This window comes from Uloborus diversus, chromosome 4 (assembly GCF_026930045.1).
Source record: "Uloborus diversus isolate 005 chromosome 4, Udiv.v.3.1, whole genome shotgun sequence".
NCBI lineage: Eukaryota > Metazoa > Arthropoda > Arachnida > Araneae > Uloboridae > Uloborus > Uloborus diversus.
The window spans coordinates 7,985,177-7,998,056 of NC_072734.1; the positions used below are offsets into that span (position 1 = coordinate 7,985,177).

General features: G+C 30.2%; 1 protein-coding gene across 1 annotated transcript in view; it reads left to right on the forward strand.

Moving 5' to 3' along the window:
- The window catches only part of LOC129220120 (putative inactive tyrosine-protein kinase Wsck), a 79,145-nt gene that overhangs the window by 23,608 nt on the left and 42,657 nt on the right, over positions 1–12,880 (forward strand). Inside the window, exons 6-8 of the mRNA XM_054854462.1 lie at positions 953–1,199; positions 3,698–3,767; positions 5,624–5,784. Of these exons, the coding sequence (XP_054710437.1) occupies positions 953–1,199; positions 3,698–3,767; positions 5,624–5,784 (478 nt within the window). The remainder of the gene's footprint in view (positions 1–952; positions 1,200–3,697; positions 3,768–5,623; positions 5,785–12,880) is intronic.

Below are 12,880 nucleotides of genomic sequence, written 5' to 3' on the forward strand. Positions count from 1 at the left end.
ACTGGGGATTGTAAATTGACTAGGACCAGTCTAGCTGGGCCCAGAGTCTGTTGCTGGTCGTCACTTTTGTATTTGTATCCTTGAAAAAAATCTAGCATGAGTGAGGGATCAATTTGCCTTTTAATAGTTTGATCTCTAGTACCTTCTGACCAAGGATTGTATGGAAAGGCAATCATCCAGTTTACATGCGGAAATGGACGCATCTATTTGTTTTCAGGGATGTCGGCTTTTGCAGATGTTTATTAGCCTCTGAATTAAGCAGAGTCTCATTCAAATGAGCGGAACATGCACATCACATTTTTACCTTTCCCCTCATTCAGATAGCCTCTTCTTCACTGGAAGTTTTCCAATTCCATACAATCCGTGGTTAAAGTGTAAATAGTTGCACAAAAGTAAAGATTTGCCACTAAAACATTTGTTTTTCATTTCAAAAGAAAAAAAGGATATCAATAATTGTAATATAAATAGTAAATGCTTACAAAAAATAATAAGAAACAGTAAGCAAATAAATATAACTACTTAGTTTTGTGGCAATGTGTGAATTCTTTTCTTTCTTTCCTTTTTTATCTGTGTTTGGCTTTTGTAGTTTTAAAGCAACTGCATATTATTCCTTGTATTTGTGGCTTTTGCATACTATGGAAAACATCACAAAAAGCTATTTGTAAAACCAATTGCAACACCTAAAAATAGGCCTTGAGTTCTGTGAAAAATATTTATTTCAAAAAAAAAAAAAAATCGTCTGATAGAGTGCCACTATTTTATCAATCAAGAGACCATGCTAAAAAATATTAGTTCCTAAAAATGTACTTATGTTAATTGAATTATTAGAATGAATGGATTTTAAAAATTGAAATTCTTTCAAATATTAAATTGGCAAACTGAACATACTCTGAGATATTTTTTGAAACTAAGAAAATATTTTCACTGTCTAATTGTCATTTTATTTTAATAGGAATTATTATGTTGTTCCTGTGGAAAAAAGCGCTATTGTATTTTTCAATTCTGAAGAAGTTAGTAACTATTCCATGTCTCAGGAAACAGGTCTTCCATTTTATATTACCGCTAGCCTTAGTCCAGAAGAAGCTAACAGGACTTTCGTAATTGGTGATCGAAAGACATATGGGGGATACTACAATGCTCCATTGTCTGAAAAGAGGGACTATGAAGTTTTGGTTGGGGTTGTGAGTTCTCTGAATGGAGTAAGTGTGCAAAAAACCTTCATTTCTTTTGGGGGGTTGGGAGGTTTAAAGTACTTTTAAAGTCTGTCTGCGAAGAGTTGACCGCTTGCTATGCCTTGGTTCAGAAGTGTCCATTTTTATGAAGGGGCAATACGGACGGTGTTCATACCGGTCATGAAAATCCTGGAAAGTCATGGAAAAAAAAATAAACAGATTTCAGACCTGGAAAAGTCATGGAAAATTAATATTTTCATTAAAAGTCATGGAAATTTATTTCAAGTCATGGAAAAATGTCTTGAGCAGTAAGAAAGTAACAGAAGCTAAAAGAATATTAGAAATTTTCAGTGATTTAACAGTATTGCATGTAAAAGCTATTTACATTGAAAAACTGAACCATCCCAAAAACAAATCTGAGTTTTGGGATCTTATTGCATCCTCTTTCTGTAACAGCCATCCACCTTTTTTTTTGTAATGTGGTTTTACTTCTGGGACATCACTTATTTGGAAGTCACAATTATTTTCAGCGCTTCTTATATTTTATATTTTTTAGAACTGGACTTGCACATTCTAGATTTTGCCGCACCCTCTCAAAAGTATAAATCAATATCATCCGAGTTTCATTTGTTGAAGACTTTAGAAAATAAACATTTAGTCAGCGATAGAGCAAAGAAATAGGGAATTCTAATACTGAAAAAAATGAATTTACCGAAAAACGAGACTTTACTTCAATGAACGAAAATACTGTCAAGTTACATAGATTATTAGATACACTGTTGACACCAAAAGGCAATATTTTTATGAAGTAAATTTATTTTTGAAAACTTTGTAATGGCTCATTCAACCTTTGTCCCATTCATTAATATTCTGCTTCATTTATTGCTATTGTGCTCTGTTTATTAAATATTTATTAATTTAAACATCTATATATTGCATTCACTACATTTTTACCTTGCTTAAATTAAAAAGATAAATAAGAATAGCTATTAGTTTCTGTACTATGCACTGATGTTTTTTCAGTCACAAGTAAATGCTTTGATAAGGTAGTGGCATTCACATAATAGTTTTGCTAATACCCATTGCAGAAAATTGGCAAATAGTACTGTTCTCTTCGTGTAACAAGGTCATGAAAATTTTTATGAAGTCATGAAAAAGTCTTAGAAAAGTCATGAAATCTTTTCATCCAAATAAAGTATGAACCCTGTACGGAGAGGAAAGTTGAAGAACGGAACGGAATTAGCAAGTGCGTTATTGGCTTTAGAGCTTGAATACGTCGCCTTGAAATTTAAGAAATTAGCCAAAGAGGTGAAACATTTCAATTTTGTGCAGTTAAGGCAGATGTCTCATTGGGCAGGTAACATACTACCTAAGTGGGTGGGTCTTGGTCTAACTTCTTTCAGCAGCCATTGATCAGAGGAAACAACGCCTCCTATAATTAATTTGAATTGGAAATTGGCAATACTAGGGTTACAATAAAGAATGCAAAGCCTTGTCATTTTTACCTTTTCACCAACTCAATGCAGTTATTGCTGAAACTTAAACCTTTAAGGTCTAAAAGAATCACATAACGAAAATATGCCGGGAGTATATTTTTTTTCCATATCACCAAAATATTGCTAAATTCCAAAATATAGCATTTGTCCTTTCTTCCTGTACCGATTTTAAGGAATCTACTCATTATCTCAAATCATCGACAAGGGTCATTTGTTTGCGGTCAGATTGTTATAGAAGTGTAACTTTTTACCATCTTTAGAACTAATTTGGAATTTCATTCAACTAATGTTCTAGTTTTGATTCACTTGAACTAATAACTGCGCCAGGTATATAATAATTGAAATAGCTTATAACAACATTATTCAATGTTTTCCCTGAAATCTTGCTAATTTGCTTATTTTCCAAAAGTTGTTAGCAAAGCTTCATTAGTGTTTCAATGCTTTCCTTTTCCCTTTTTGAAATACAGTAGAACATCTTTATAACGCGAACTTATATAAAGCAATTCTCTATAAACCGCACAATTTTTCAGAAGTAAACAATAGGTTTTGAAGTCTAAAAAATCCCTCTGTTTTGCTTGCAATCATAAAAATTAATAGGAAAATTAAATTTTGAAACCGTTTTCATCTTTCCATCTTAATTCAAAGCTTTTAAATTGAAAATTAGTACTCATAGTAAACAGAAAATACCAGATGGCTCTTGAAAATGCAGCTGTTATGCAAACCATGAAGCTAGCAGAAGTGTTCACTTGTGAAACATATTTATTTGTGAATGACTAATTTTAATATTGGTGCTTTAATACTCATTGCAGATAAAACTCATTCTGAAGTGCTAATATATAGCTATATTCTGAGTATTAGTTTCAAAATTTGTGAAATGCTCTATATAACGCAAAAAACTGTATAACGCAAAAACTCTGGTCCCAAGGTGAGCGTTATAATGATCTTCTACTGTATCTCTTCAATCAAAAGAGGATTTCCAGTATTCATAAAATGTGGTGATTTTTTTTTCCAATTTTGTATTTCTTTTAGGTGACGAAAGTTTCATACTCACCTCTCCAGTCTACTTTAGAAAGCCGAATGTCAAATGATGTTTCAAGAGGTATTCAATCGATCTGATATTCTTGCAATTGCGTTTGATATATGCTTGAAGTAGCGCAAGATTAAAATTTGCTTATTACTGGTCAGCAAGATTTTTTATAGAAATAAAAATGCTTATTCTGTTTGTAATTATTTCAAATGGCATAAGCATTTTCGATTGTACCTTCAAAGTAGTAGCAGGCTGATGTATTTGAGGCTATTAATAGTTGCTCTGTTTTTTGTTCGCTATAAAGTTTTTGAATAAAATACCTTTTAGTTTAATGAGTTAAATAGTTTTACATTAACGGTTTCCAAACTTTTTATACCTGTACATCCTTTTTTTCATACAAACATTATTCTGTCCCAAATATTATTCAATCTTCATAATAATCTGATTTTGTATATGCTATCCTGACATTACAGTTTAGTTAATGAATTAGAAAAACATTTGCATTTTTTATATAAAGTAGTTTTTATGTACTAAAACATATTTAGCTATTTTTATGTTATAATCTGACTATTGATTGTTTGAAACATTAAATAAATTGTACAAAACTATAGGAAAATATACAAGGCAGTTAGAAGCAAAGGCATGTAAATGCTAAAATTAAAAATTTGGAGATTACCAGTACAAATGGTAGTTGATTCTTTCCTCTGATTTGGGTGCTAGAGATAGTTCTAGTAACTCTGGTGGGTGCTGCTATACTAAATGATTTAGAAAAACTTTTCAATGAAAGCCTACCTAGGACTGGAACTGATATGTGTTTTACTCAAAACTTGAAAATTTTTCCTTTACATCCCTTTGCTTCTCACTGCATAATGTGTTAAAAAAACATTAGTAAAATATTGAGCTCTAGCTCAAAATTTCCCAAATCGTAGTGTTTTGAAACAATGTTCTTTTTAGTGTGGGCGCTCAAGTCCGAATGCCTCAACAATGACGTTTCCTTGATTCTTATTTCCCAACCTTGATTTGACTTTTTGTTTTGCAAAAATTTTGGTAACAGCTTCATGCCTCCCTTGCAATAATTTTACGCCTTCCTAGGGAGATGTACCCCACATATTGAAAACCATTGAGTTATCTCACTTAATTTAAATTAAACTATAAAAGTATTGTTATTCCTTAAAATGTATTTTTGCATCACTATAATTTTTTCTACAACTTTTTAATTAACTTAGGATGATACCCCTCCCTCCTTTTTTAGAATTCGTTCACTTGGAACGATGCTGAATAGGATTTTAGATACAATGCACTAATAAACTGAAAATTGCAATTTTTGGACTTAATCTGGCTCTGAGTAGAGATCCTATATATATAGAGATTGGACAATGGCACGCCGCTGTCCACCAAGTGTTGTTAGCTCGAAATGCTGCGCTGTGTGAATTTTTAGTTTTCCCACGGAATATAAGACATGATATCTTTAAAGAACAGACTGATTTTCTTTTCTCCTCATATTTTCATTAAACTGAGTGAGCGCCAAGTCTGGCAATCCGGCGGCAATTGTTTCGCATCATCATACCGCGTACAAAGAATTTTTTTCTCAAAAATTTGTTCATACAGACAGGTATTTGTGATCTGCACATTGCGTTTCATAATATCATAACTAGCTTCCAATTTTTTTCGATACAATTTACAGTGATATTTGGGGCAGAAGATGTATTACGGTCTATGGGGAGTGATCATTTTGGACATAAGATGGCCGCCGCTCTGAAGTTGTCCAATCTCTCCATATTTAGGATCTCTAGCTCTGAGGTACAGAAATTGCTTACTTAAAAACAGGAAAAATGAAAGAAGAAAAAAAAAATTTTTTTTTGCAAAAGTGTGTGCTTTGATGTTATCATAATACGCTTTTTACACATTTGCTTCTTGAAAATTTCTAGCTCAAACAAGTTCAGCGTTGTCCGTGATTCTATCGGCTGCCATTGGAGTATTTGGGTTCCTTTTGGTTTTATCAGTTATTATTTATTTCCTTCTGAGGAAGCGTTATGGCAAAAGAAGACCTTCAGATGAAATGGTTTTAAGGGTTCATGGATCAGAAGGGGTAATTATATTTTATTATTTCTATTTTGTATTAAATTTAATTATCCTGTGTGTGAACTTTTATTGAGCTAGTAAAACCATCGAAATGAATAGTATTCCTATAGATTGTTTTAAAGACCTGAAAACTAATATTAGATATTCTCTCTGACTTCAGATCTTTTGAGGTCACTGAAAATATCCAAGATTAATTATTTTAAGTTTAACCACAGTTTATCTATGTTTTTAAGTACAGTCGAACTTGTTTATAACGAGCCAGGATTTAACGAGAAACCTGATTTAGTTGAGAAATCAGAAATACTTGATTGGTACAACGTTAAATCTATGGGAGCGTAACTTGCTTTTAATGAGCAAACCCCGCTTAAAGCGAGCAATATTTCTACGATTCATAAAATTTCTGTTGACTTTCAGCTAAGTTTATCCTTTTTTAGGAAATTTTATGTAACATTTCAAAGTTAACTGAAAGTTAGTGATAAATCATAAAAATTGAGAATAAGCAATGACAGCCATTTTTTTTAATTTGTGAAGTAAAGAAGCATTTAAAAATTATGCATGTTTGTATGTATGTTCCTCAAAAACAACTTCTTGTATACTGCACAGAGTTTAAAAAGATTAAAAAAAAACGTCTATGATGAATTTTTATGATTTCTTTCACGCACTCGTTTTTTTACGAGCACTCGGTTATAATGAGCAAATATGGTCGTCCTTTTACGTTCATTATAAACAAGGTTCATTGATTTAAATCTTGATAAAATCATGATTTAAATCAAGTAATTTTTTTTAATAAAAATTACTTTTAAATCAATTGATTTGAATCAAGTGATTAAAAAAAATCATTGATTAAAATCAGTTGATTTTATTTTTGAAAATTAATTTTGCATTTTTAGAATGTGTTCGCTCTAAATTTAACTACACTGCATTATACAATCTTAACTTCAACTCGCAAAACTACATAGATCCCCTTTTTTGTGTGTAACAGATTTTCAGACTCTTGTAATATTGCTTTTACTCCAAAATTGCAGTTCAGAACAAAATAAAAATTTGCAGTTTTTCTTATACACCGTGACTAATATAGTTAAGAAAAGTATAGTTGTTCAACAGATTGTTTTACACTCAACATGTACATGATAACATAAACATTATCTAGCAAAGCATAAAACAAAATCACATCTTATCTAAACAGTATAACATATTTATAAATCTCAAAAAAATATTGAATATCTAGAGAACTTATCCTAATTTTAAGAGTAAGCTGAATGGATTCATCTAGCGTATGAAATATGTTATGTTTATAAATGTAAAGCAATTAATGTCAACAAATTTTTGAAATTTTTAACAAAATTCAAGAAAATCATTTAAATAAAAAAAATCCGATTTAAATTTAAAAAAATCAGAATTTATTGATTTTTTTATATCAAAAAGTAACAAACCCTGGCTATAAGGGAGTTTGACTGTATAACACCATTAATACAAATGTATCGAAATTCTGAGTTTGCACACAGTTCATATTATCATTTCAACTGAGAATAGAAAAATCAGTTTATTTGATACAATAGGTCCTCATTCATACATCTTTTTTTGCATTTTTCTCAAATGTGAATTTTCAAAATGCTGACTACAATGATGTTTTTCAATTTTCAAGTGCATGGTACTGTTGAATGCATTCCGAAAAATTTTCAATTTTTGTTTTGCAAAAGTAAAATTCTTCAGTATTTTTTAAAAAAAATTTGAGAAAGTTTCTTACTTAAAACCATTTAAAAATTTGTCCATTTTCCCCCTTTTTGGAAATGCAAAAGCAGACTTAACCAACATTGTGCTGTAAATGTAACGAAAGTCAAGTTGTGCCAGTTTCTTCAATACTTTAAAATTAGTTTTGAAAACATTCTTGTCAATTACATATTTTTCTTGAAATTTTGGGGTTATTTAACATTGTTATAAGTTTTGAAAATCTGGTTTAAAATATTTGCTAATGATTTTATTCCAAACAAATATTGACTGCTACATAACACATAAACTTTAAAGTTTAATTTTTAGCTAGTAGAACTTCTTAGTAAAATTAAAATTGCATTTTGACTGCCATTTTAAATTTAAACAACAATATAAAAACTCTGGTAATCATAGCTTTTGATGCTTAGCTTGTTTTGAAAATATAAGTGCAAAAGATGGTCAGTTGCTTTGGTTACATTCAAGTGCCAAACTCTTTGGTTACAAATCTAAAGAAGTTCTGCCCTTATATAGAATTTTGGTAAGATCTCATTTGGAGTATGCTGTTCAGTTTTGGTCTCCTTATCTTAAGAAAGATATTAATGTATTGGAAAGGGTTCAAAGGTGGACTACAAGGCTAATAAATGGACTTTCCCACTTAGATTATGATTCCAGGCTTAGAAGGCTAAAAATGTACTGTCTTGAGCAAAGAAGAGACCGAGGGGACATGATTCAGTTGTTTAAATTTATTAAAATGAAAGATGTTACGGGGCTGAAGTTTAGCACTGAAAACAGGACAGGGGGTCATTGTTTTAAGCTATTTAAATCTCAGGTTAACATGGATATTAGGAAAAATTATAATTTTAGCAGGGTAGTGGAACCTTGGAACAGCTTACCGGAAGAGGTGGTAATGAGCAAGGGAGTAGATAGTTTTAAGAGGGCCATTGATCTTCACTGGAGATTGTAAATTGACTGGGAGCAGTCTAGCTTGGACCAGAGCCTTTTGCTGGTCGTCACTTTTGTATTTGTATTTGTAATCTCAGGTCTTGGACCTTAAACCTATTTAATCATATTTGTCTGATTGACATGATATTGCAAACATTGCAGTTTTTATTAAAATTCTAAGACAATTTATCTTTCATTCTTAAACTATTAGTCCTTTGCAAAATGAAAAACTAAAGTATACTTTAATTGCTAATTGCTGTGCACTAACAAATGAATATTAATAGCTGATGTAATTTGCATAAATATCAACTCTTATTTACTTATGTTATTATTGAAGTTTCTTGTATATTCGTGCTGGTTTTTCATCTCGTATTAAGCAATTTTTTAGCAATCATTTCATTAAGCGTTTCATTAAAATGCACTTAATTGCACTATGCTGTTTTCCTTGCAAGCTCACTTCGGATCAAAGTGAACACTTCCAACCAGAAAAAGTATGTTTTTTTTTTGAAAATTATGTATTTTGTAAATCTGAATTCAATGTAATTTTTGTTAAATATCATTATTGCTTCAAGTATTGCTTATATAAATTTTAATGCTGTTTCTTTCATTCTTTCTTTCTTTTTTTTCAAGCTCCTTTTCTAAACTTTGTAGTGCATCCTGTTTTGCTATTAGCCCTTAAATTGAGGAATAAGTTATGATAGTTTGCACATTGAACTTGCTTAATATTAGTAATTGTTAGTATTGCTATTGTTCCTGCAGTTACGGTCAATATAAAGTCATACTGTATCAGCTTCCCATGCTTTGTTATTATTATTCATTTTTTTTCTCAATTACTGTAATAGTATAACAATTTCAAAATGCATATTTTTTGTGTGGGTAAAAGTTCTATTAGTTGTCTTCTGTGAGGTATATTTTAATGATTACAAAATTCTTAGTGCATGTATTTTAAGACCTAAAGTTGACTCTCAACAATTCATAGTTTATAGACTACATTATCCTATAAATCTTTTTTTTTCGCATGTGCTATAGAATGTATCACGTTTGGGATTGTTATGCTATGTTTAAAAGTCAACCGAAGCACTTGCTATGGCTTAACAGTTAGTAAAAGTTCCCTGATTACTGTCATAATTTTCATTCTAAACTATACAGTTCAATTTTTTGCCTGATTAATTTTTATTTTCAATTATCTAATTGTAGGAGAAAATATGAATTAAAATTATCGATTTAATGATATGTAATTATGAAGTACTAGCAAAAATACCCGGCGTTGCCTGGGTCAGTAATAATTATTAGAAAAAATCGTTACTTGCTTTTGTTTTCTGTTTTAAGTAAAAGAATTTAAAACACATCTTTTTGACGTGATTAAAAATAGAGTTTCTTCCTTACCCATAAAACTAAAATAGCAATAAGTATAAAAACAAAGTAGTATTGATTTAGAAACGAAAGCACTATATTTAAGCATATACAAATTTAAAAAACATGAAATTAATCTTCTCATGTTTAAAAAGATTAATCTGTTGATACTTTTTTTTTTTTAACATGGAGTCTAAAACCTTCTCTGTATGGCTAATGAAGTACGAAGTGATTAAAAAAAAGTAGCTGCGCTCGTAATCCCCTTATACTTGCTTTAGTTATTTCGGGAAATTTCAATCATTGTGGCTCTTGGTGCGATTTTACCGAATTTGCGAAAGTCGTTTCGAGGTACCTTCGATGATGCTCCCCCATTCTTTCCTTACTTTGTAAAACGATATGATATTAATTTTCGTTACAGAGATATCGTCGCCAGATGCTGAGACATTTTTGGTCACCATAAAATGGCGCTAAACAGTTTCATCCGAAATGTTACCAAAATAAGTAATAAAATTTGGTGATTGTTTGAAATTGTGCAAAAAGGAAAATTAATGGAAGTTTTTGTGCTGTTTATGGATTTGCCTAATTTAGTTGCTGGATTATTTAACACAGTAAAAAAAGTCTTTTGAAAATTCTTTGATTGGCGATATTTTGTTTACATGGTGAAAGCTGAGAAACATTATGACGTAGTCTTCGGCTTCAAAAACAGCAACGTTGAAAAAACTGCCAAATGCATCAGCTACGGAAATCTTTCTGCAAAAATTTTGGCGATCTGCTGGTTGTTTGGATAATGAGTAAGTGTTCAATTAGCATAAATAATAATAAAAACCATTAATTACTTTAAAGTTCCGTTTAAATGGAAAATCATCAGCCAAATCATGTATTATTTGCCAATCTTGTGAAAAAATCTTACTTCAAGATTTGACTTGAGAAAAGCCTTGAACAATCACGAAAAGCAAAGAAAGTCAACAATACAACAATTGTCGCTATCGACAGGGAGTTGAGATGATACACTAAATACTGTATTGAGTTGAGGAAAGCCTTCGAACATGGATCTAAAAAGCTCATAACTCGTTTTTTATTCTACTTAGAAATTTCGAACAGGTGCCATCTTCAGCAGAAAAATCAGAGCTTTCGATGGACATATAATGTAAATATGTGCAAGTATTTATTCATCCCAATATTAGAGAATTTATACAAAAATTGTGTTTTATTGCCCCCCTAAGGGGGTTTTGCCCCCCATAACGGGACGAAAACTACCCTATGTGTTATTCTGATGCATAAGCTATATTATTGTAAAGTTTCATCAAAATCCGTTCAGTAGTTTTTGCGTGAAAGAGTAACAAACATCCATACATCCATCCATACATCCATACATCCATCCATACAGACAAACTTTCGCATATATAATATTAGTAAGATTTTTACTTTTGTGTGTAATAGATTTGGAAATTAGTTCTACAATGCTGCATTTACTCTTTGGTGCTTAGTAATAGTTTTTTGTGCTAAATTTGAAATTTGTGTGCAAATCAGCTATCTGTTATACTTAGAATTTTTTCTTCTCACTAATAACTGCCATTTAAATTAGAATATAGCATAATGCATGTTTAGTGATGCAAACATTTAGAAATAATCTATCATAAACATGATTATTCTGTTTTCTCCAATTTTTATATTTTATTTTGTTTGTGAAGTATTCATTGAGAAAATTAGCAAAGCCATGTGCTAGGTTAAGGGTCCACAACCTATGGTCTGCCAGGTAGTGATGTGGGGCTCACAAGTGTATTTAAACTTTTTTTTTTTTGAGAAAAAAATTAATTAAAAAAATTGAAAGAAAAATTCTATAAAGGGAAGCAAAAACAGAAAGAAGTTTCTCCAAATAGGGTTCTTAAATTACTCTAATCTATGAAAATGCTGACCTGAATATTTCAATTTTCAGTTACTAGCCAGTGGTCATATACGTTATTAGCTTCTGACCTATTTTTCTGCAAACATAATAATTGTTCTTGTAGCAACTAACTACGCCATGAAAAAAGAAATAAGAGCAATTTTGAAAGGAAAAAGAAAATAAACAAATAAAACATTATTATATATATATATATATATATATATATATATATATATATATATATATATATATATATATATATATATATATATATATATATATATATATATATATACTAGTTTAATATTTCAGTGCTTAAGACCTATGTTTCCAACTGAAATGTTAAAAATCCTGCTCATTTGACTTCTACATGTTGAATACTTAGTATTTTTTGCGATATTTTTATGTGTTTACTTTGATGCCGTGTGTTTCTTTCTTCTTCTTCTTCTTCTTTTTTTAAATATTTTATATGGTGTAAAATTTCTGAAATTAAAAAATACTGCAACATTTAATGTCCATGTACTTCATTGCTATATTATTCTTAACCATCTTTTTAATAATTTGGGAAATGATAGTTGCTTTTTTACTTTTTCAAGCTTTTTTTCTTTATTTTTAATAATTAGTTTTAAATTGACTTTGCAGACTGATGAACACTCAATTTTGTAACTTTTTTTCTGCTTGTTGTTTTAAGTTTATTATGGTAAGGTAATATAATGTGTCATAAGATTCTGAATATTTATTGATTATTTATGAAATATTTATTGAAAAATGTCATAATTTAAACTTAACAGCTGAATACCACATTAAAATTACTTTGAATGTGATTATATTACTTGCATCGTACAATTCTATGTTGTTCTTGTTGTCTGTCTAATGACGTGCAAAGTGAGAAAGGTACAATTCTATAACTTTCATTTATAGTACAAAATATCTTTGTTTGTTTTTCTGCTGTCGAATACTTAAATTTGTTTTCTACTTGGTTGCCAAATTTTAAAATATTTAGCCAAACTGAGTTTTCAATTTCTCTGTGCAATGGGGTTGTTTCCTTCAGTAAGAAATAGTACTTTTAGTCACTGAAAATGATAGAATAAGCAAAAAAAAAAAAAGTAACATGGACCCAGAAAATTCTTTCATTTTCCCAACAATTATTTTTTAATTAATTTTTTAAAATGTCCGATTTTTCAAACAAGGCGTGGTCTTGATGTCACAAATG